At 38.4% G+C, this 22,537-nt stretch overlaps 2 protein-coding genes across 2 annotated transcripts; both read right to left on the bottom strand.

Annotated features, from left to right (window-relative positions):
- Positions 1 to 1,821: 1,821 nt before the first annotated feature.
- On the bottom strand, positions 1,822 to 7,511 carry LOC306850044 (HHIP-like protein 2; the record flags this gene model as incomplete). The annotated part of the gene is made up of 5 exons (XM_079385452.1): positions 1,822 to 1,961; positions 3,080 to 3,192; positions 3,360 to 3,503; positions 4,547 to 5,199; positions 7,392 to 7,511. 5 exons carry the CDS (start codon positions 7,509 to 7,511, stop codon positions 1,822 to 1,824), a joined length of 1,170 nt encoding a protein of 389 aa, XP_079241578.1.
- Positions 7,512 to 10,951: 3,440 nt separating this feature from the next.
- LOC306849951 (sushi domain-containing protein 4) lies at positions 10,952 to 17,344 on the bottom strand. Its single transcript, XM_079385343.1, has 8 exons — positions 16,888 to 17,344; positions 14,853 to 15,056; positions 14,032 to 14,205; positions 13,715 to 13,903; positions 13,116 to 13,307; positions 11,972 to 12,116; positions 11,499 to 11,884; positions 10,952 to 11,385 (listed from the first exon to the last, which is right to left on the bottom strand). The coding sequence occupies exons 1-8, from the start codon at positions 17,015 to 17,017 to the stop codon at positions 11,348 to 11,350; spliced, it is 1,458 nt and encodes a 485-aa protein (XP_079241469.1). The 5' UTR covers positions 17,018 to 17,344; the 3' UTR covers positions 10,952 to 11,347.
- Between the last annotated feature and the right edge of the window lie 5,193 nt (positions 17,345 to 22,537).

Below are 22,537 nucleotides of genomic sequence, written 5' to 3' on the forward strand. Positions count from 1 at the left end.
TTCATCCACGTGAAAGGTAAAAAATATCTTTGACCAGCAGGTCAGTGGAGGCAGGACAGAATGTACATTTATGTTTCTATTTTTGTCCTTACCAAAGGAAACAGGGCAGAAATGACTATTTGCCGAGTAGAATAACAATAAAAACAACAGGAAAAAAAAAAAATCACTGATTTATTTTTGTCCATGTCAAATGCCAGTGAAACTTTGAAAAGGGATACATTTTCTCACAATGACTGTAAAAGGTTTAATAAGGAATATGATCCAAGTTTTTGTAGAATCTGTAACATTTACCAGAGGAAATAATTTTGATTCTCCCAACAGTTTATAAAAACAAACAAAGCAGTGATTTTTTTAACCCTTTCAGAAACACTTGGTTACACAATTACCATAACTATCTGCATGTATGATATTTGACTCTGCCAGATAAAATGACCAGTCAAAACTATTGTCTGTGTTAGTAGAGCACTAGACTCCTCATGACATGTTTTGTAGGCCAACCTGAACGTTATCATCACTCTGGTATCATCAGCAAAAATCGAATAGATTATTGCAGAGAATAAGCACTGTGGCCGACAAAAGTTTGTGATTCTCACATGTTTTGTTCATCATGATACATTTCACAAAAATACAATCGTCAGAAGTAAAAATCTAAATGTAGGCTATAAACGAACTACGCCATGGACACATGACTGTGACGTCACCTTCAGTAAGCTTCTGACAACTCTTACTCCATAAGCATGCAACAAACTTGATTTGAACCCGGAACAGTCCTTAAAGTCAAAACTTTTTTGCAACCCATTTAACTTTTAATGTAACATATTTCAGAGTGAAACAGGATATTGTAGGATGGATTTCTATTTGATCTATCCTATTCATTTAAAGCAGGGTTCCTCAAATCTTGCCCTGGAGGGCCAATGCGCTGCAGTTTAGCTCCAACCCTGATCAGACTCACTTACCTGTGATTTTCTAAAGATCCTGAAGATATTGATTAGCATGCTCAGGTGTGTTTGATTAGGGTTACAGCTAAACTCTGCAGGAAAGTGGATCTCGTGGGTCACACACACACACACATCTACCTTAAGACCTTACCTCTGTTCCTCATGATTTTCTTTTGTAATTTGATAATTTGTTATTTTGTTGCTGATTATTTCCTAGTAATTTATTTAAGATGGTGCTGTTACTTGCACTGATGTAAGGAAATGAGTTTATGAGCCCTTCGACTGACGCCGCTTTTTTCAAGTTGGGGTGGATGTCCGTGTGGTTAAGCTTATGCCTAGACATGTCTTACCTATCTAAAAGTGTTCTCAACACCGTTCAGAGCTCAACTCATAATGCTTTAAGCATTGTTTATCCCGATATGATCTCTGATGTAAAATATAAAAAGCATGCACTATGCCCTGTTTGTGCACTATATGCTTCCGTATATGCGGCCGACTGAGTCAAAAGAGCTGAGAGCACTTTCATTCAAGACGCCACCTGTGGGGAATTTAAAAGCCTTCTTTGTCAACAGCGCTTATATACAGTTTGGGCTGGGGCAACTGTATGGTAATGCTTACGCTTAGATATATACCCAAAGTGCTCTCAGCGCCATTTTGAGCCCAGGTTGTGAGACTGCAGGTTGCTTTCCCGATCCAGCTACCGGAGAGGAGCCCCATAGGCATGCTCTGTGTCCTAGCTATTTGGACATTGTGGTCTTATGTAGACAACCAGCCAGTTTCGTGTGACCAAGCAGTTGTTTATCTGCTTTGCAGGCACTAAAAAAGGCCATCCAGTCTTGAAGCAGAGACTGTTGCAATGGATAGTGAAAGCTATTTGCTTGTCTTATGCCTCCAGAGAAGTCGACTGCCCAGTAGGTGTTAGAGCCCACTCCACAAGGAGTTTGGCGTCATCATGGGCCTGGTCTAAAGGTATATCTATACAGGACATTTGTTTGGTGGCGGGATAGTCTTTACGCACATTTGCTAGGATTTATAACAGAGATTCACTCTTGTGCCTCACATGTTCTGTCTGTGCAAGGGGAAGTGGCTGAGCAGACACTGGATGACTGTTCATGGCCATGCCCCTCTCCAGCGCATGCTTCACCTAGGTTATTTCCGTTGGTATGCTGTGCCGTTGTTTGTACTAGCAGTGACTTTATGTGCGGCTGAGGCGCTCATTGCACAGTTTCCTGTTTTTTTGCTTTGTTCAGTAATCTTCATGTGCTCCAGTTGTTAGCTGGATACGCTACTGTTATGCCTGTGTGTTTACTTCGCTTTGCGATGCTACAATGGATGTGTAATATATGTGTGTCCTGCTATAAGGCCAGGTTTATGTTGCATGCACCGATGTATTACTGCATCCTCATTTACAAAACATCTATGTCTCGCTTATGTAAGCTGGTCAAATACTGTATGCACCAATTCAGTTGTTGCTTCATTATTACCACCTCATATGCGCATAGTCCAGCACCGCTCAACTGGCAGTGCTGATGGCAACATCTTGGCAACTTTCCAGGTGCATGTCTGGGTTTTTCAACTAGGTCCGGTACCAGACCTAGCGGTGCATTGCACCCGTGCCTGTGTGGTGTTTCCCCATGTTAACCTGGCTGGGTTCAGGGATGCCACTTTTTTGTTTTTACACAGTGGGGATTTTACACAGTCCCCTAGCGTTTTATGCAATTGTCAAGAGACCAGCTTGAAAGGGAACGTCTCCGTTTCATGGTTCCCTGAAAGGATGGAAGGAGACATTGTGTAAGTCGGCATGTAAAAAACACCTCAGGTTCATAAGTAGCTCTTGCTCAGTCGAAAGATTCTGAGGTAATATGGCGCTCGGCACTGCCTTTATAGCGGCGGACCCCGCCACGCCAGTCAGGTATAGGCGCTCAAACGTGCAATAGCGCGATTCAATGTGTCTTCAGGAAGGTTCAGAGAAAGGGATTTCCCCTAGCGTTTTACACAATGTCCTGTTCCCTCCTTTCAGAGAACCAAGGTTACATTAAGTAACCTGAGATGTTTTCTATGATATCATACTGCTCTGGCCCAACCCACAACCGTGGCGGACTGTCCCATATTAGCATATTTCAGGCCTTAACCAGTTGTACGCTGTCCGCCACTTTCTCTCTTAAATGGATTGTCTGGAGGAATCTTATAGGGCTTTGCATCTATACTGCTACCATCCACATCAATCCGAAGCACTTTTCCTAACACTGCTGATCTGAAACATATTTGCATAGCAGGTAAAACTTTTAGATAAAGTGTCTAAAAAGGAGTTATTGGAGTTTTATCAAAGCATTATGCACGATTTGTGACACTCATACTTTTAATTCTACACCAATTATTTTGAAATGTTTTAAGTTTTGACGGTTTAAAAACTGTCCTTACCTGTTTTGGGAATTTCCATATTTTCCAAAAGGGTCTCCTGCTTTTCCACCATCCCCTGTAAAGATGTACAGATATCCGTCTAGACCAAACAGAAGCTGCCCACCATTATGGTTTGCTGCAGGCTCCTCAATCTCAAGAAGAACTCTGTAGATACATATTTGTTTACAACATTTAAGAAATTGAGGAGGAAACACATATATAAAATAGCCTACCATTCAAAGCCATAAAAGCACCATTACAAAGTCTGTACCACAATAACCAAAATGTTCTGAAATGAAATGATGGCTTTGTGTTAAGAACAGTCAGTTTTCTCTGAAATCGACTATGGTGTGAGTATAGAGTTCAATAACATTTAGTCATGAGACTCGAAAGAACCAATGAGGTTTGATAATGTCCTGCTTTATAACCTTCTACACTGCATGCTTTTAGCAATCAAGATCATTGCAGATCACACGGTGCGACATGGATCTAATAAACTTGCATAGAGACATGCATGTAGACTCTACCATGATGGCACCTATTGAGTTGTATGTTACTATGGAAGAATAAAACGTCATCAGCATGCACTAGTTTGAAAACAAAAAGAGCATGATGAATCACACTTTGGAAGTTGTAGTTTTTATGTGGGCTGAAAGCAAAAGATGAAGGGATAAGAGCTTGAGGTAAGCATTTTTATGTTTTAGCGCCATGCCGCGTTGATTTCATGTTGCATTTTTATTGGCTGGTCAGTAAATGTGGGTTGTAGCAGCAAACACACTGTGCAAAGATCCTGCTGAATTTCTGACACTATCAGAAAATTATCGTTGGATGTCTTTGGTCACAAGACCGTGACAACAGCAATCTTTGAACCTCTCTCACTGTACGACACAAAACCACAGATTGGGAGCGACGATCACAGAAATCGTCACGATTGTCTCACGATGCCAATCTTTTGTCTGGGACAGCTGAAAATCATGCAGTGTGTTTCTACTGTTAAAGCTTTTTTGGGACTTGACCGACACGTTGACAATTAAATTATGCAATTTTTAAGATTGCATAAAGAATATTTTTCACAGAAAAAATAACAGCGTGCGCATATGGAACAACTTGGGGTGTGAAAATAAGATGTTTTTCATTCTTAAGTGAACTGTTTCTTTAACGTATATTTTGACAGCACGTGAACAACAACACAGATCAAACCTATTAACCTCTCTGAGTGGGGGTCTGCCATGTTCATGTCATGAGCCGAGACCGTCATCTCGCTGATGCGAATCTTCTCCAGCTTGCCGTTTATCAAAATGGAGTAGTAGATGAAGAAGCGCCCATTGTTCCTGTACTTAGGATGGAAGGCAAGACCCAGGAAACCTCTTTCATCTCCTAGCCACTGTGTGGTCAACACCTCCCCGCTAATATCCAGGAAGGGCTGCTCCAAGCGGCTGCCGTCTTTCAGATACACCCATACGAAGCCAATCTGCTCTGCCACGAACATGCGGTGGGTATCATCTCCACTGTGGACCATCAGCACAGGGTTCCTCAGCCCATTGGCCACTTCTGTCAAGCACAACTGCAGGCAGCCTTTGGTGTCCTCCACCACCTTGCCCAGACTACTGTACAAGTCATTGTTCCTCAAGACGTTGGGGTAGCAGTAGTCCTGGTCAGCGAGGTTAATGAGGTTGCAGAAATGCGAGCGGTCTTTCTCGCACGTCTCCAGCAGGGTCCGGCTGTTGGTTAGGTACTTGACCACAGAATGACACTTGCTGTGAAATTCTGAGCAGTAAGCGAAGCACAGTCCTGGTAGTTGCCGCACTGGAGTGTACGGGTCTTCAGCATCAAACAAGCGTGCGGCGTATGGAGAACATTCCTGCGTAAGAGCAATACAGGTCTTACAATTAACTACATTTTCTGAAGCTTACTGGTTCAAGTCAAACGTCCCCACCCACAAGTCTCTGGTGTTCTAGTCCAGGGCTATTCAATTAACTTAATTTCAGGGCCGGATTATCGAATTGAACATTTGAAGGGGGCCAAGGGGGTGGGGTCGCTGATCTTTTTCTGGGGGAGGGCCTTTAAAATTGGAAATTAAATTTAAATGCATATTCAGCAGTAAAATTAACTAATATTACCAACAGTAGCATCTATAAAAGGTTAACATTATTAGTGCTGTCTGCCATTCAATTAATTTTTTTACATTTTATATTTTTACTGTAATTAAAAAAAGTTACTAAATGCATATTAATATCTTTGTGTTGTCTCATTTTCACACTGAACTTCCAAATTAATATAGAAACAACATAAAGATGGTTTATTTTAAATGTGTTTAATGGCATCTTTTTAATAGCCTATTATTAATAAAGAAGTAAATTGTATTGTTTATGTTAAATTGTATGCATAAGCTATATTGATTATTCTTTATTCAAGCTACAAAAGTTAATCAGCAAGCAGAGCAGTAAGTGATTTCTCTTTTTCTTTAGTTCTTTGATTTACATCAATCACAGACTGCAGCAGGTTTCACTTTTAAAAGCAGCGCTGTTTCTTTAATAAAACCTGATGCACCATGATGTGACACATATCCAATTTTCTCCCAACTCTTCACGGTCATTTAGGATTTTATAACCAGTGTTGGGGAAAGTTTCTTTTAAAAGTAATGCATTACAATATTGCGTTACTCCCTAAAAAAGTAACTAATTACATAGCTACTTTTTATGGAAAGTAATGCATTTTTACTTTTGCGTTACTTTTTAAATATAAGGGCTTGATTGTTTTTAATACAAGAAGTTCTAATTATAGCAAATGTAAAAGCCTTTTCACACCAAAAAGTGTAATGAATAAACCTCAGGCTGAAGGAAAAGTAAATTCACGTCTGTATAGAAGAACACATGAGAAGAAGGTTCAACACTCTTCAGCAATAAAAAAAACAATGAATCACAATTGTTAGTTTATCTAAAGTCATTTTTGCTTCTTAGTATGATTGAACTGGATCATCAAAGGTCAGCAGCAAAGACACTGATTAATAAAATGGGATTAGATACATTTGTGTTGTTTAACATATTTAATTATTGCAGGTTTGCGTCATATTTTGAGTTTGAATTTCATTCATGTTGATGAATACTAAATCAGTTTTTTTGCGAGTGGGATGAATTATTGCACATTCACATTTAGTCTAGAACTACAGTAACAGCATGTTCACACTGTCAGTCAATAAATGGGAAAAAATATTTTTGAAAAAATAACTCAGATATTTTCTTGTAAATTAAAAAGTAATGCGTTACTTTACTAGTTACTTGAAAAAAGTAACTCGTGTCACATGTAATGTGTTACCCCCAACACTGTTTATAACTGATTTAAGACTGTGTTTATGAGGTAACGCGCCAAAACCACCTATTGTTTTACATTTAGCCCATGGAATGCGAATTTTACCAGGGTAACCCTGCCAAAAAACATGTATTTTACCCCCCGGAAAGCGATTTTTGTAGGGGCCATCCCCGAATCACGATTCTGCTAGTTTTGAGTTGCAAATGGGTTCTTGTTGTGAAAACCTGGCAACCTTGCTGGGCAGTGTTTTTTTTTTTTCCACTTCAAGCACTGGCTTCAATACATAACAGCATTAACATCAAAGATGTTGATAAAAAAACGTTATGTTCAACATCAGCATTAACACAAACACATCTGAATCAGCTAATGTGGAGTACACACTAAAAGATTTTAAAATCTTATTAGATCTTCAAAATGTGAGAGACCACAAACATGAGGACAAAAAATCCTAGATTTAACTGTTTTGCTCCAATAGTGTGTGGTGTCTTCGGGGTTCCACCCACACGTCAAGATTTCTGATCATAAATATTCAACATGTTGAATATTTGCGATTCGCGATCGGGAATGCCTCTTCCGAGCAGATTCAGTCACTCTTAACACACCTCACACCACAGAAAAATCTGATAAAATAATCTTAAGAACCACCAAGATAATCGGGACATTACCTAGGATTGTCGGAAGGTGAGAAATCAGCCCAATTATCTTATGGCGTGTACCCAGCATAATCGAGATCTTCAGACTCACTAGAATCTTCCAGGCAAGTGTTTTGGAGCTGGTTGGAACTAAACTCAGCAGGATGTTGACCCTCCGGGAGCAGAATTGGACACTCTTGCTCTTCAGATCTATAACTTGACTCAGACTCATATATGACTTTCTCTGAGAGTCTGACTCAACCTTTTCAGATTTGGCCTGAACTCTGACTTGAATTAGCTGGTGTGGACTATACAACACATGTCTGACCCTGCTCCACCTGATTGTAATTATCAAGTGTTCCTGAAGAGCTTAATTGCTTTAGGTGTGTTTAATTAGGACTGGAGCTGAACTTTTCAGAAAGGTACGATTACAAGTGCAGAATTGGGTACCCCTGCTCTATAATATGGTTCTGGTTCATCCTTAAATGTAAGTTACTTAATCTGCCCCAGTGAAAACTCTATGTAAAATCACTTCAAAATGTAACCGTACAACTTGTGAAAGAGATGACCATTGTGAAAGACGACCATTGACACCTTGCACAAGGAGGGCAAGACACAAAAGGTCATTGCTAAAGAGGCTGGCTGTTCACAGAGTTCTGTGTCCAAGCGCATTAATAGAGGGGCAAAGGGAAGGACAAGATGTGGTAGAAAAAAGTGTACAAGCAATAGGGATAACCGCACCCTGGAGAGGATTGTGAAAAAAAACCCATTCAAAAATGTGGGGTAGATTCACAAAGAGTGGACTGCAGCTGGAGTCAGTGCTTCAAGAACCACCATGCAGAGACGTATGCAAGACATGGGTTTCAGCTGTCGCATTCCTTGTGTCAAGCCACTCTTGAACAAGAGACAGCGTCAGAAGCGTCTTGACTGGACTGTTGCTGAGTGGTCCAAAGTTATGTTCTCTGATGAAAGTAAATTTTGCATTTCCTTTGGAAATCAAGGTCCCAGAGTCTGGAGGAAGAGAGGAGAGGCACATAATCCACGTTGCTTGAGGTCCAGTGTAAAGTTTCCATAGTCATTGATGGTTGGGGTGCCATGTCATCTGCTGGTGTTGGTTCACTGTGTTTTCTGAGGTCCAAGGTCAACGCAGCCGTCTACCAGGAAGTTTTAGAGCACTTCATGCTTCCTTCTGCTGACCAACTTTATGGAGATGCAGATTTCATTTTCCAACAGGACTTGGCACCTGCACACACTGCCAAAGCTACCAGTACCTGGTTTAAGGACCATGGTCTCCCTGTTCTTGATTGGCCAGCAAACTCGCCTGACCTTAACCCCATAGAAAACCTATGGGGTATTGTGAAGAGGAAGATGCAATACGCCAGACCCAACAATTCAGAAGAGCTGAAGGCCACTATCAGAGCAACATGGGCTCTCATAACACCTGAGCAGTGCCACAGACTGATCGACTCCATGCCACGCCGCATTGCTGCAGTAATCCAGGCCCAAGGAGCCCCAACTAAATATGTGCTGTACATGCTCATACTTTTCATGTTCATACTTTTCAGTTGGCCAACATTTATAAAAATATTTTTTTTTGCATTGGTCTTAAATGATATTCTAATTTTCTGAGATACTGAATTTGGGACTTTCATTAGTTGTCAGTTATAATCATCAAAATTAAAGGAAATAAACATTTGAAATATATCAGTCTGTGTGTAATGAATGAATCTAATATACAAGTTTCACTTTTTGAATGGTATTACTGAAATAAATCAACTTTTTCATGATATTCTAATTTTATGTCCAGCACCTGTATAAATATGAAAGTGCAACTTCTCAGATACCTTCTAACATATATATATGAAATGATGAAATTTAGAACTATTTCTGTTAAGAACTGAAGCTTATGTCCCTGAAAACAAACTCATGTGTGACACCTAGTGGACAAAAATAATCAGACGCACAAATGCCCAAAATAATGCTAAAAAAAAAAAAATATTGATTTAAGCCTCTAGTTTAAGTATAATAAAATATGATGATAAACTATCAAAAAAACAACAACAACAAAAAACAAACAAACAAACATCTATATACTGAAAAATACTACCGCAGGAAGATTTTTTTTGTCCCTACCAAAATGCATCTGTTTAATGGCCAACAACTATAAATGACTATTATAGTTATTGGCCGTTAAACAAAATATTTATTTACTATAATTTCACCATCTTGGCCTTTATAATTAGAAGCTTAGTGGTTTTTAACCGATAGCTATCCCAATTCTTGCTTGCTTAGTTGGCTAACTTTCAAAGCTGCACAGTGTTATTGTGTAGGCTAATGTCTTTAGAAGAAAGTCTGTATCACACATGCATAAGCCATCGGTTGCTCATTGAAAGATAGCTTTCAGTTTATGACATTCCTCATATAATCCATGCATATGCAGCAATGCAGCCACAGGAACTGGAAAGAGTGTAATGTGCTGCTGCACCTAAAGAGACTTCTCATTTCATCTGCCTCCAAGAAATTGAAATGTTACTTTTATCTGGCCATGTATTTTTCTTTCCCTTATCACTTTAAAAAGACGGCTTTTGTTAGAGCTGTGTTCTCAGCTATATTTGTGGTCTGTTAAAAGTAAATTAACTTATATGTGTGTTATTAACCAGCATAGTCCAACTTTGCAGGCTATGTTGTCAGCTTGTCATAACATATGCAGTGCACCTGCCTTTGGCCTGTACCTAGTTTCATCCAAGTTTCACCTGGATGAATGCACTGAACTTAAATCAAAATAAACTCAAATGTAAAGTTTTTTTTTTTTTTTTTTTTTTTTCCCGGCCTGTCAGTAACACAGATAACACATGACAGTACGTATGTGTAGCTATGCTATCATCATTCACAGCCTTTTTTTTTTTTTTTTTTTAATATATTTTTTTTTATACATTTATTTATTTATTTTTTCAATTAATTAATTAATTAAATTTTATATACCCTTTTATTTAACCATACTATGACCGACAAGACCAGGGGACAGAGAAAACAAGAGAGAGAAAGAAAAAAAAAAAAAAAAAAAAGAAGAAAAAAAAAATAAAAAAAAATAAAAAAATAATAAATAAAAAAAAATAATAATTATAATGATAATAATAAAAATAATAATAATAATAATAAAAAAAAAGAAATTAGAAAACAAAATAAACAAAAAAAAAAATTGTGGATAAAGTCAACAGAGAAGGGGGAGAGAGAGAGAAAAAAAAGAGAATGGGGGATAGAGAGAGAGAGAGAAAAAAAAAAAAAAAAAAAATTGCTTCGATATTTTGCTTCGCACAATTTGCTTCGATACCTGCTGACAAAAAGAGAAAACAACAGAAGACACAACATCAGAGAAACTGCAGCAACAACCAACATCTGTATGAATCACAATAAATTCTAAATGTTAAATGTTATTGAGCAACACGCATAACTAATCTTACAAAATAAGTTTTGAAGCAACAGCAGATCAGAACAATGTGTGTCTGTGAGCACCCGTTTTTACACCAATGTGAATGCTTGAGTGTACACCTGTGTGTGTGAGCGCGCTTGTGTTCATAAGGTTCCTCCATGTAAATGTTTAATAGTGTGTGTGTGGGGAACAACAGCCCCATCCCGCAAGGCATGAAGCAGGCATGGAAGAGACCCAAATGTAAAGTTAACATATTATTTATTTAAGAAATATTCATCATTGTTACAATCCATACCATTTGAAAGCTGGCCAGAATGCAGCGCGGTTGCCAAGTGAAAGCCAAAAGAAAAATAATTTATAATACTTAGATGCTATTGTGGGAAAGTTAAATTAACAATATGCTATGGTCTAATGCATAGTTCCTTCATGAGCAGGAAATGGGAATTTATTTAGTCTTTGATTATTATTATTTTTTTATTGCCTATTCTTCCCTGGTGTGCTCTTCATTAAATATAATTCCTTATGTGCAGTAATTTGGTCTGCGCCATGTTGTTCAACAAAATCAGAAATGAACAATGAAATAACCAACAGTGGAGTGAAACAATCTCAAGTGTCTCATTTTCAGTTAAAGGTAACAATCAGCAGTCCGCTTCACCATCCTCCACGAGAGGAATTTCTGGAAAATGTAAAGCAATACATTGGTAAGTGTCTATGAATTCAAATGTTACAAATAATATAATAAAACAGTGTGTGTTTCTACCACTAGGTGGCAGCAGCCCACAGCCTTACCATCTGCAATGTCTATGCTGGGGCTTGTGGAGGCGGTCTCCTCCATAGAGGTGATGGCATTGGTTTTCTCAGACGTGTTATTTTGTCCACCAGCATGGGAAGAAGATGGCTGTATGTCTTGAAGACATTCTGATGTGTCCGAGATGCTATCACAGGTCTCAGCCTCACCAGTGTCCAATGGCACACCATTATGACTCCCCGTATGCCCGGGATATGAAGGTGGGTTTTGTTCTTCTGAATGCTGTGAGCTCCCCAGACCAGCAGGGGGCAGATCATTTGGGGGCTGACAGTAGGTACCACTAACAGCCTCTTCATAAGAGGGAAGTGGTACAGCAACACCATCTACAACCAAGATGTTAGGATCTCGGCCTTCATCTTGCTCTTCACTGAAAAAGGAAGAAATATGTTTTGATGAGTAAGTTAAGAGTAGATCAGACTACACTGTATGATTATAATGTCGGGGCCGGCCGTACCTTGGACTTTGCTGGGATTTGCATTTGAAGTAGAACATCTTGCCTGTGATCACCAAGAGCAGAGCTAGCAGCACACTAGTGGCCGTACAAGCCACTACTTTCCATGTAGTTAGTAGAGAATCTTGAAAACCAGGCCAGGTTGTCTCTATGGGAATAAAGCTCTGCGTGTTAACTTGTACAGCCAAGTTTAACATTCTGTTTAAGATAGGAGATATGAATCTTAACTGTTTTAATAGGAAGGAATCAATTTATTTTATACATTTATCTTACTGACCCCAACATTTTCAGAAAAAGTCTATCCATATATAATATACATTAAAAATAAAAAATGTATATAGAATATTTTTAAGAGTTTTTCTGAAAATCTCTTATGCTCAAGAAGGCTACATTTATTTAATCGAAAAAGTAAAAACAGTAATACTGTAAAATATTATTACAAATCAAAAAACAATTTTCTATTTCAATATGTTATAATGTAATATATTTCTGTGATGCAAAGCTGAATTTTCATCAGCCATTACTTCAGTGTCACATGATCCTTTAGAAATCATTCTAATATTCTGATTTGGTGCTCAGGAAACATTATTATCAATGCTAAAAATTGTTTAATATTTTAGTGATGCATAGTTTTCAGGATTTTTGATTAACAGAAAGTTTAAGAGAATAGAATTTAATTATCTAATGTTCAGAAAAGTCTATTTAATTGTGCATGCGTGTATATATATATATATATATATATATATATATATATATATATATATGAGAGAGAGAGAGAGATCATGAGTGTGCAAAAAAATAAATAAGGTCGGTAAATAGGTACATTTTTATAGGTTTATTATGTGATACCAGAAAATAACATTAATTAATATATATATATATATATATATATATATATATATATATATATGTGACCCTGAACCACAAAACCTTATGATTGGGACACTTATGACTTATGAGGGTCACATATTATATATAAAATGAAATAGTATATATTTAACTGAGATATCAATTTAAAAACTAACAACATTATTAAAAATTATGATTATTACTTCTCATTGCACATTCCTTGCACGTTCATCTGATTATGATTGACCAAATAAAATTGTTTGTAATCTTTTACTGAAAGGAATGCAGGCTAATTTACCATCTTTGATGCAGTAAAACTGCATTTGTGGAAACCATTGTCCATACTGGCAGGTGATGTACTTGTAGTCATTCGCTAAAGAGTAGCCAGGATAACAGTAGTATTCTACGACCGTCCCATGAATGTAGCGGTCACATGGCTGTGGGTGGCACATGTAATCTCCATGTTCTATCATCGGGGGTAAAGAGCATGCTGTAAAACATCAGAGACACAGAAAAAGACATCTTAATCAGATCACTCATTTCCTCTTCCTGAGTCCCAGACCACGTTTTAAGACTTGTCCCTTATTTGTTTACACATTCCTAAATAACATAATTACTTAAAATTCTGTTTACATTATTGCAGATTTTATAAGTAAATTTCATTAATTTACTTTTCATTAATAGAAAGCTAAAGTCTATAAACTATAAGCTTACAAGTAGTTATAAAAGATTATAGTTGTAAAAAGATTTGTAATTATAAAATGAGTCTATGAAAGATAATATTATAGATAGATAATATTCAACAAAATTAAATAATATAATTACAAAATTATGTCTTCTTGTGAACATATCTGTTAATTTTTGAGCTTAAAGCTGCTAAATTATGCTTCTATTCACCCTCAACATCAAGGCACCGGGGTGGCGTGTTCGACCAGATGAGGTTATACATGCATTCCAGAAGTTCAGGTCCCTCCAACTTGTAACCAGGAAAACACTGGTAGTGGACCACAGTCCCAACAGGCACAGAGAACTTGGATTCCGAGATGTTCATGTAACTGTGTGGAGGTATGAGGGGCCGGAGGCAGCCTGTGGAGACAGAGGACAGCCATGAAAGCCTTTCCAGATGTAAACTATCTTCAAGAGTGTGGTGTTTATTGAATTACAGTCAGTTAGATTTATTTTCAATAACTGGCAAAAAATGGCTTGCGTCAAACCTTGACAGGTTGGCTGATTATCCCATGTCCCATCTGCCTGGCAGACTGATTCCATAGTTTCTGTGTCAGGGTATCGGATCTGAAATCCCTCATGACAGCTAATAATGAGGCTGTCACCAGGCCTGTACGTCTTATTTGTGACATCAGCATCCTCAATGAATGGAGGAAGACAATCTTTGAAAGATAGAGTAGCTACATAAAAAATGCTGCAGCACTGTCATACAATTAGTTCAATAATTAAGAGTTAAAGAATTTAAATATTTAACTTAACTGTGAAAATGCATCAAAACTTAAATTGTTGCAGTTCATGAATGCTTTGGAATACAGACAATTGTTGTACAGATTATTGCTGACAATCATTGAAAAAAATGAAAGTTCATAGAAAAAATTTATAGAAGTTTGTTTACTGTAAAAAAAAGTACTGTAAGTTTTTTTTCAGTTAAAATCAAAGCCATGTGTCTGAAGTTATATACCAAATTTGAAGTTTACATCAGAAAAACTGAGGTTCCTGATATTGTTTCGTTACAGCAAAAATAGCCACAGGATGACACCCAAACTTCATACTTCAAATTTCTAATTTCTAATAAGCATCAAATATGGAAACTTGAGACTCAGACCTTTCCAACAATATACGTTTTGAAAAAGATTAGAAAAAGTTTCGATGATAAAATACTGTAGTGAATTTGGTAATATGACACTTGACACCATCTACTAGGGGGAGGAGCCTGCTAAAAGGATTTAAAGTAGGCTACCATTTAAAGCTAATTTAAAACGCTAATTTTAACGCTGACAGTTAAAAGGTTGAGATGGAGTAGCCTCACCTTCTGAAAGGCACACTGGTTTAAGGCTTGGTTTCCAGCCTACCGATCCATTATGGAAGCGCGTGCAGATAATCTTGACTGGCCCCTTTAAGCTATAACCATCCACACAAGAGAACCTGGCCACCGAGTTCTCAAAGAACACACCGCTGCTTGGAGTTCTGATTCCGTGCTCAGGAACACCAGGATCCTTGCAGAACTGCTCCACTGAAAGTGCACAGGGAAGAAGCAAATCATATATTTAAAGCAAAGAAGATATTTTATGGTTATGCCAATATCAGTGTTTGATCTTGGTATCTGTAACTTGGTAGCTCTTTGTTCCATGTCTCTCAAAACTTTAGTTTAAAGAGACATCCCATTTTGGTGACAGCATTAAATAAAATTTACAAAAGTGATTTTATAAGCATAGGCAGCATATTAAATGTTGGGGAGTGAGAGGGTGTGCCCGAAGTGTGAATCTTGCTTCTTAGTACTGGCTTAGTACTGCTGCTCCATAGTATAAACAGAGTATGTGCGATTGCGAATCTTGAAAGTTAAAGTGAAACTAAAAAAAAATCTCAGCATCCACATGTAGGCCTAGCCTACATACACAACCATGGCAACGACAATCGCGGAAACAAGCAATGATGACACAAAAGCATATTCAAGCAAAAGCCAACAAGGATAAGTTGTGTGAGACAAAGCAAAATCAACGTTACTCACCTATCAAAAAGAAACAACACAACCTCGGGGTCCAATTCGATCCCTTCCTCTCCACCGCTGGAAAGCTGCTCCGATCTATACTTACACGGGTCCTACCTCTTGCCTGATAGTGACCCTTCTTTTTAATGTTTTGTTTCTATGATATTTTCCTCTTTTTTTATCTGCCATCTCTCTCTATCTATAGTCGATCTGCTAATATACGTCCTCTGACTCCTGTGCACTCAAATAGAGCGCTCTCTTCTCTCCATCAGTACAAGACACGCCCCCTTACTGCTGATTGGCTACACGTGTTTTGGGACTCGGTCAGACACTGCGGTCAAAAGCGTCTTCCAGAAATGGCTTAGCGCATGTGGCCTGGCCGCCACTACTTAGGCTAATGTACATAGCGGAAACCCTGATTTATCCTCCGTATACTGATGTTGCCTTTTGTAGAGACAGTGAGGGGGACGGATCGGGTCACTATGAATCTGGGGGGGGGGGGATCATGTCCCCCCGTCCCTAGTGCCATCTGCGCACCTGACTATTTCTGAAGCATTTCAAAAACTACTGGTTCAAAATAACTGTCACCAATCATCCTCACTTTATTTGAAGCATTTAATTAAAAATGGTAAAAATACAGGGAAATGTAAATAAATGTGAAAAAACTACAGAACATATTTATTATTATTATTAAACTTCTATATGAAAAACAAAGTTATAGTGTTCCCTGTCTGGTCAGTCATGGCGATTCTGCCTATGCAGATGATACCAGTAACTTAACATGCGTTTTTTCTTTTCTTTAAAATGTTTTATTGTTATCCTTTCTATTTTTACATTTTGTCTTGCAACTACTATCACCTCAGGAGGGTGGTGAGCGCATGATAGTGATGTCACCCGTAGCTCATTTCTGTTGGGTGAAACTGTTACAACTCGGTGTTACAACACTCCCTGAAGTCTCTCCAACATCACACTCAATATGGCATTTTCATTCTACGTCAAAACACTTTTCTGCTGAGATGCTGGTTTTACTCAATGTTACATAAATGTATCCTTCATAAAATGTTGTTATAAGCCTGGAGGTGTTTAGGGCCTAGATGATGTCTGGAGTGTGGTTCTTGCTTGTTTTGAATGTTCTGCTTAGTCATGACCAAAGGTTAGTCTATATAGCCTACACAACATACAGCTGTAAAGCAGCATCGTCATGTCATGGAGGAACTGTGATCAGTAACAGAACATCTAATGAAGATGATGGGCCAGGATCTTCAGCCAGTTTCAGCGTGCAACCACAAAGAAAGTCCCGCATTTTCCACATACTCGTATAAATGATATAATTGCAGTTTTTATGCAGATTTCTTACCTACTGTGTTAACCGGGAAGGCGGTGACCAGAAAAGGAGGGAGGAGGAGGATAATCGAGAGAACAATCTGACCGTAGACAGGATGTCCAAACGCAGATTTCTTGCCTTCTTTATCACCATGATGAAACATCTTTCACTGAATAAAATTCATCGGGTCACAGTGCTCTGAAATTATGATGACAACGACAAAAAACTAGGTAAACCGTGAAAATATTAAATCTATTGGGATTGCATCATGGATTTTCAGCCCTGCAGAATCTCCTCGCCGACGCGCAGAACATGATGACCAGTAAATCCCCATATCACTTCCTAAATACCAAACTAGTCTTTTCGGGAACGCGTGTATGGCATATCCAGCATGCATTATTATGCATTATTCAAATGTCTTCGGCAGATCAGAATAAGGCTCGCGCAACATAACGATGCTGTCTAAATGTACGATGATCAAGATGATGATGAAAAATGCGTCATACGCGTCACTGGTCTACCTTTCTCAGTTGAAAACCAAGGTCCACTGACGCTATTCTGCCGTTTTAAAAATAATGCTCGCTGTTTTCTACACACACACGATTTCTTCTTAAACCTACCCACTGATGCCGTACATTGAAAATCAGTTGTGCTGGTGTTCCTCTCTCTCCTTTAGAAGATAGTCGAGCTGATCTTGACAATAAATGAAATAATAGCGTTACTTCGGCTGTTGATCCGTTCTTCACTGGAAACGGGAAAGTATTGAAAGCAAAATTATCCCGTAGTGGTGCTGTACGCTATGTAGGTTATCTCGTGATGTGTAGATGAATTATTACGCAGGTCAAAGTACTAATGTGAAGTACCATATTATGACTATGAGTAGCTAACAGGGAAACCACGTTTTAGACAGAGGAGTAACTGCAAAAAGCAAGCATAACAACACAATATATATGTTCTTATGTTATATATATATATATATATATATATATATATATATATATATATATATATATATATATATATATATATATACACACACACACACACACACACACACACACACACACACAGACACACATATATACATATATATATTAGAAGAGCAACCGGCAAAAGCAAAGCAAGCATAACAACACATAACTCTGACTTTCAAATTTTCCTATCAAAATTTCACATGTAATATTTGTATGAAAAGACAACAATTGAGAATGTTTTGTCCCTACACAATGGAGGAGCCGACATTAAAAGTCACAGCGAGTATTTATGTCCACCAGCTGTTTTAAGTACAGCACTACAGTGCAGCTCATCTTCCAGATTTGCTACTTCTTGCTGTAAAACAGAGATGGTCCTCACTGCAGAACACAAGATCCAGAGGGTGTGGTTTGATCTAGATCCAACTCCTCCTACCTTATTATACATAAACCTACCTGTATCCACCCCTTGATCCCTAAACCTATCCCCACCCCTAAACTTACCCATCTCCACCCCTAAATCTACCCATCTCCACCCCCTAGATGTGGATCCAACCCCGCCTGGATCTTTGTTCTGCAGTGAGGGGCTACTGGTAAAACAGGGATCCTCAAATCTGGCCCACGAGACGCACTTTCCAGCAGAGTTCAACTCTAATCCCTGTAGCACTGTCTTTGGCTGGCTGTTGCTCTGGCCACATATACAGGCCTCACTACAGCAGGAATGGCATGTTCATGCAGGTGATCAGAAACCCTGGGCATCTTTCTTCTGTTGTTTTCAGAGTCTGTAGAAAGGTCTCTTTAATGTTCGAAGTTAATATATCTGTGACCTGTCTCCTGTAAACAGTAAGGACTGCTCCACAGGTCCATGTGCATGGTTGACAAAAAAAGTGAGAAAAATATTTTAAACTCTTTCTGATACAAATGTGCAAAATTTATTTGGATTTTACAAAATTAACTTTAAAATACAATATGCTGAAAAGCGAAAGTTTCCTCTTTTTAAAATTTTTTTATTTACACAAATATATGGACCTATTCCTTTCATGGTCCAGTTTCATCTGGCTATTAACAGACATCTGATGAGTTAACCATTGAAAAAGAATGGATCATTGACAAACATAAATACTGTGATTACTTATTGAATTAGAGATGTAGGCTATATATTACAAAAATAACTAAAAAGCATTTAGTGTTTAGTTTTATAAGTCAGTTATCTAACTGTGCTAATGGCACCAAAAACAACTGTGTTTTGCAACAGATCAACCTTCAAAGTTTGCACTGAAAATTTCCCATAAAAGAATACATCTTGTTTATTTAGGGCACATACAAAACAGCTGTTAGCAAAGATGTTTTATCTCATCCATTCAAGTGCATTGTATGTAAAATTCAATAAATAGCTTGGTAATATACTCCAGAGCAAATTAGGTAAACAAAGCTAGACCACTGAATATATGCAGTTATTCAGTCGGAAAAATCCTGTCAGATATCAAAGAATTAAACCTAAAGGAAGAAAATATGTAGGATAACATATGTGAACATGCAGAAATTTAGTCTGAAGATTTGCTTGTTTTTTTTGCGCAAAAGTAATGCCCAACATCCGGCCTGTACAGAAAATCTTTGGCCTAAAGACCGAGATACACTGCACGATTTCCGGCTGTCCCAGGCGAAAGACTGGCATCGTGAAGCAATTGCGTCGACTTCTGATTCGCCACTATTGTTTCACATGCCAGTCTTTCGTATGGGACAGCCCAAAATCGTGCAGTGGGAGGAGCATCATAGAGTGCTGACATTTTCACGTGGTCTTTATAGCTCGGACTCTAAAGGCTGCTAGTAATTCTTGGGTACATGAATTTTCTAAGACAGTTATGAGCACTAGGCCTACTGCCAGTTTTTGAAGAAAAAAAAAAAAAAAACTTTTCTGTTTTCAATTTTTAACAATGTTTCAGGTTTTCGCAAAAGAGATTTACAGTCGTTCCAACAAGTGTAATTCTTCACAGAATGTATACAGTAACAAACATATTGATGTATACACAGAGACAATTCCACCAGCTTTTAATATAAAGAAAACACTTATGTAGCAGTTATTATTTACTTGGATACACTTTCTTGAAACTCTTCATAATCTGGTGGATTGCATTCCTGTAATGTTTCTTTACGACCGCGCAAATAATGCACAAGTACTAATAGAGTAAAAACAGCCACTACTAGGAATATTATCAGCCCAGCATACTCTCCTGGGGTCGACAGTGCCCCTCTTGCTATATAACTCGGTGACGGTGTTGTGAATTGACCGTTATATGGAGCAAGAGTGCATTCAGTGCCATTAACGAGGATGAACGGCTCGTAGCAAGCACATCTATAAGTTCCTATCATATTTTGGCACTTGTGTGCGCAGCCGTGATTTGATTCACATTCATCAATATCTTCGCAGGTTTGGTCGCTTCTAACAAAACCAGCCGGGCACCAACACGCGGATTTGCTTCTCAAACATAACGCGTCACAAACACTCTTTGCGCAATAGAAATCACAGAGCCTTGGATCTCGTACATTTGGACGGAAGTGTCCCTTACATGAGCACCTATATCCGGTTTCCAAAGGAGTACATTTATGTTCACAGGGTGCATACATACACCGCGCATTATCCAGAACGACCGCACTTCCTTTGCAAAGATGCCCTTGAGAGTCCTCGCACAAAAATCCATCCAGTTTGTCCATGCATGGTCTCGGCGTCCGTGTTCCGTCGCTGGAGACAGACACGCAGAGTGGGACGCACAACGTTTCTTCGGTCTCCAAGTTGGTAAATTCCGTGATCCGTTCGCCTTCCTGTAATGTGCTGGTATTACTTAAACACTTGCCGCTTGGGAGATAGAGTCCGGTCCAAAAGTGTCCGATCAGGTTATTAAGGAGATAGCCGACAATGCCATCTGATGCATTCGACTGGATAAATAATTGACCGCCCAGTTCTCTGCAATTCTGCTGAGCCCTTTGAAAGTCCACTGGCATTTGGTAAATATTTGCACAGTGTTTTAGATTTCTTGAACAAACACAGCTATATACCATTCCAGCGCACAACGAAATTATCACGATGAGCAAACTCGTTTGTTTATGAGAATCCATTCTATTTTGATTTCAAGAGGTAGACTACAACAACTTAAGCTGCTTGAGGATATGGTGTTCAAAGCTTTAAATACTTCTACTTTTTGAAACCCCATTCCGGAGATAAAGATAAACATAGGAAGGAAACCCCACCTGAGGGAGCCAAGAAATACTCCAGAGTGACTGGTCACGGTTTGTTCTGATAAATGTGATGCATGCTCTCTGAAATGCATAATGATCTTGACTAATGAGTATTTCAGATGGTTGTGGTCCCAAGAGTTTAACGTTCACTGTTAATCATTCATTCATGCATTCATTAAAGGGCATATTGCAGGTTAGAGACTCCAGTGAGTCGATGTATAGAAAAATACTGTAGGAACTAGGTTTTCTTTAAAATATACTTTAAAATATGCTATTAAGGCTTCTGGAGTCGTTTTCGTGAGAGAATTTTACTTCACCATCTGAAACACGCCAAAACCGGAAGTGACGCATCAAAAGGGAGAGCGGTTCATTTAAACCACAGGAAAACAATGGATCGCAATGACAGTGCGGAGGCTGAGGAAATGTTAAATGTGTATTTACACTGGTATGACGGACCACAGATAAAATGATGAGCCTGCTATGCAGCCAAGAGAGCAGGACAGGCCAGGATTAGACAGAACTACGGTCAGCGAAGACATTGAGTTGATGTGAGGCGAACAGGGCAGGTGTTTGGTGAGAGATCAGTGTTAGCTTACAGATATACAAACGTTAGCTAATAGCAAGGCTAGTATTGATACTACCAGTAATAGAAACTAATAAGCGTTGATCAGGCGTGTCACACTCGTTAATATCCGACACTAATGTTACGTGATAGTGGTTTCTTATCACCGCAGGAGAGAGAGAGAGAGAGAGAAACACGTTTTTGATTCATAGGTGCTTGTGTGGGAAATGCGAGGCCATGGTCACAGCTGAGGAAAGTCAGTGCTGCAGGGAGTTAGATACGTTACATACTGGGTCTTAGTGGAGAATGTGACCCCCACACTTGATGTGCAGTGTCTGACTCTACACCCAGGCTTTGAGGCTTGCTGTCTGAACCCATGTGTGCTACAGACAGGAGCATAGACCTCTCCAGGCCAGCAGACACATGTTTTAGGGCAGAAATCATTTATTACTCTAAGCTAAATACTTGTATACATGTATAAATACATTGTTAAAGATTTTAATATTAAAACAGTTAACTCTATTTAGGTCATGACTACCTATAAGTAACACTTTTTGATGCCATTGGTAAAACACGATCAATAATGACAGCATACAGACAAGTTGTCCGCTGGGCCTGTGGTGCATGTGTTGTGTCAGACATTAGAAGATAGTTTACAGAGGAAGGAGGACTTTACAAAGGGTTTGAATGGCCCCATTTTGTTGACAATCGATAAAAAATAAAATCACAATCAAGAAGATCTGCATTTATGGTTAATTCAATTCAGTTTTATTTATACAGCACTAAATCATAAATATTATTTCATAGCACTGTTAATACCCAACTCAAAACACAACATTTAAACTGTTTATATATATATATATATATATATATATATATATATATATATATAATATATATGTGTAGATGTACCAAA

This window comes from Barbus barbus, assembly GCF_936440315.1.
Source record: "Barbus barbus genome assembly, chromosome: 30".
Lineage (NCBI taxonomy): Eukaryota > Metazoa > Chordata > Actinopteri > Cypriniformes > Cyprinidae > Barbus > Barbus barbus.

Bases quoted from the DNA above. Each gene is read 5' to 3' on its own strand.
- LOC306849951 (XM_079385343.1), bottom strand. From the start codon at position 17,017: ATGTTTCATCATGGTGATAAAGAAGGCAAGAAATCTGCGTTTGGACAT. The intron at 13,904-14,031 runs GTTTGACGCAAG...CTGTCTCCACAG, and splicing joins TAATCAGCCAACCTGTCAAG to GCTGCCTCCGGCCCCTCATA. The intron at 11,386-11,498 runs GTAAGGCTGTGG...TACATTTTCCAG, and splicing joins CAGCATAGACATTGCAGATG to AAATTCCTCTCGTGGAGGAT.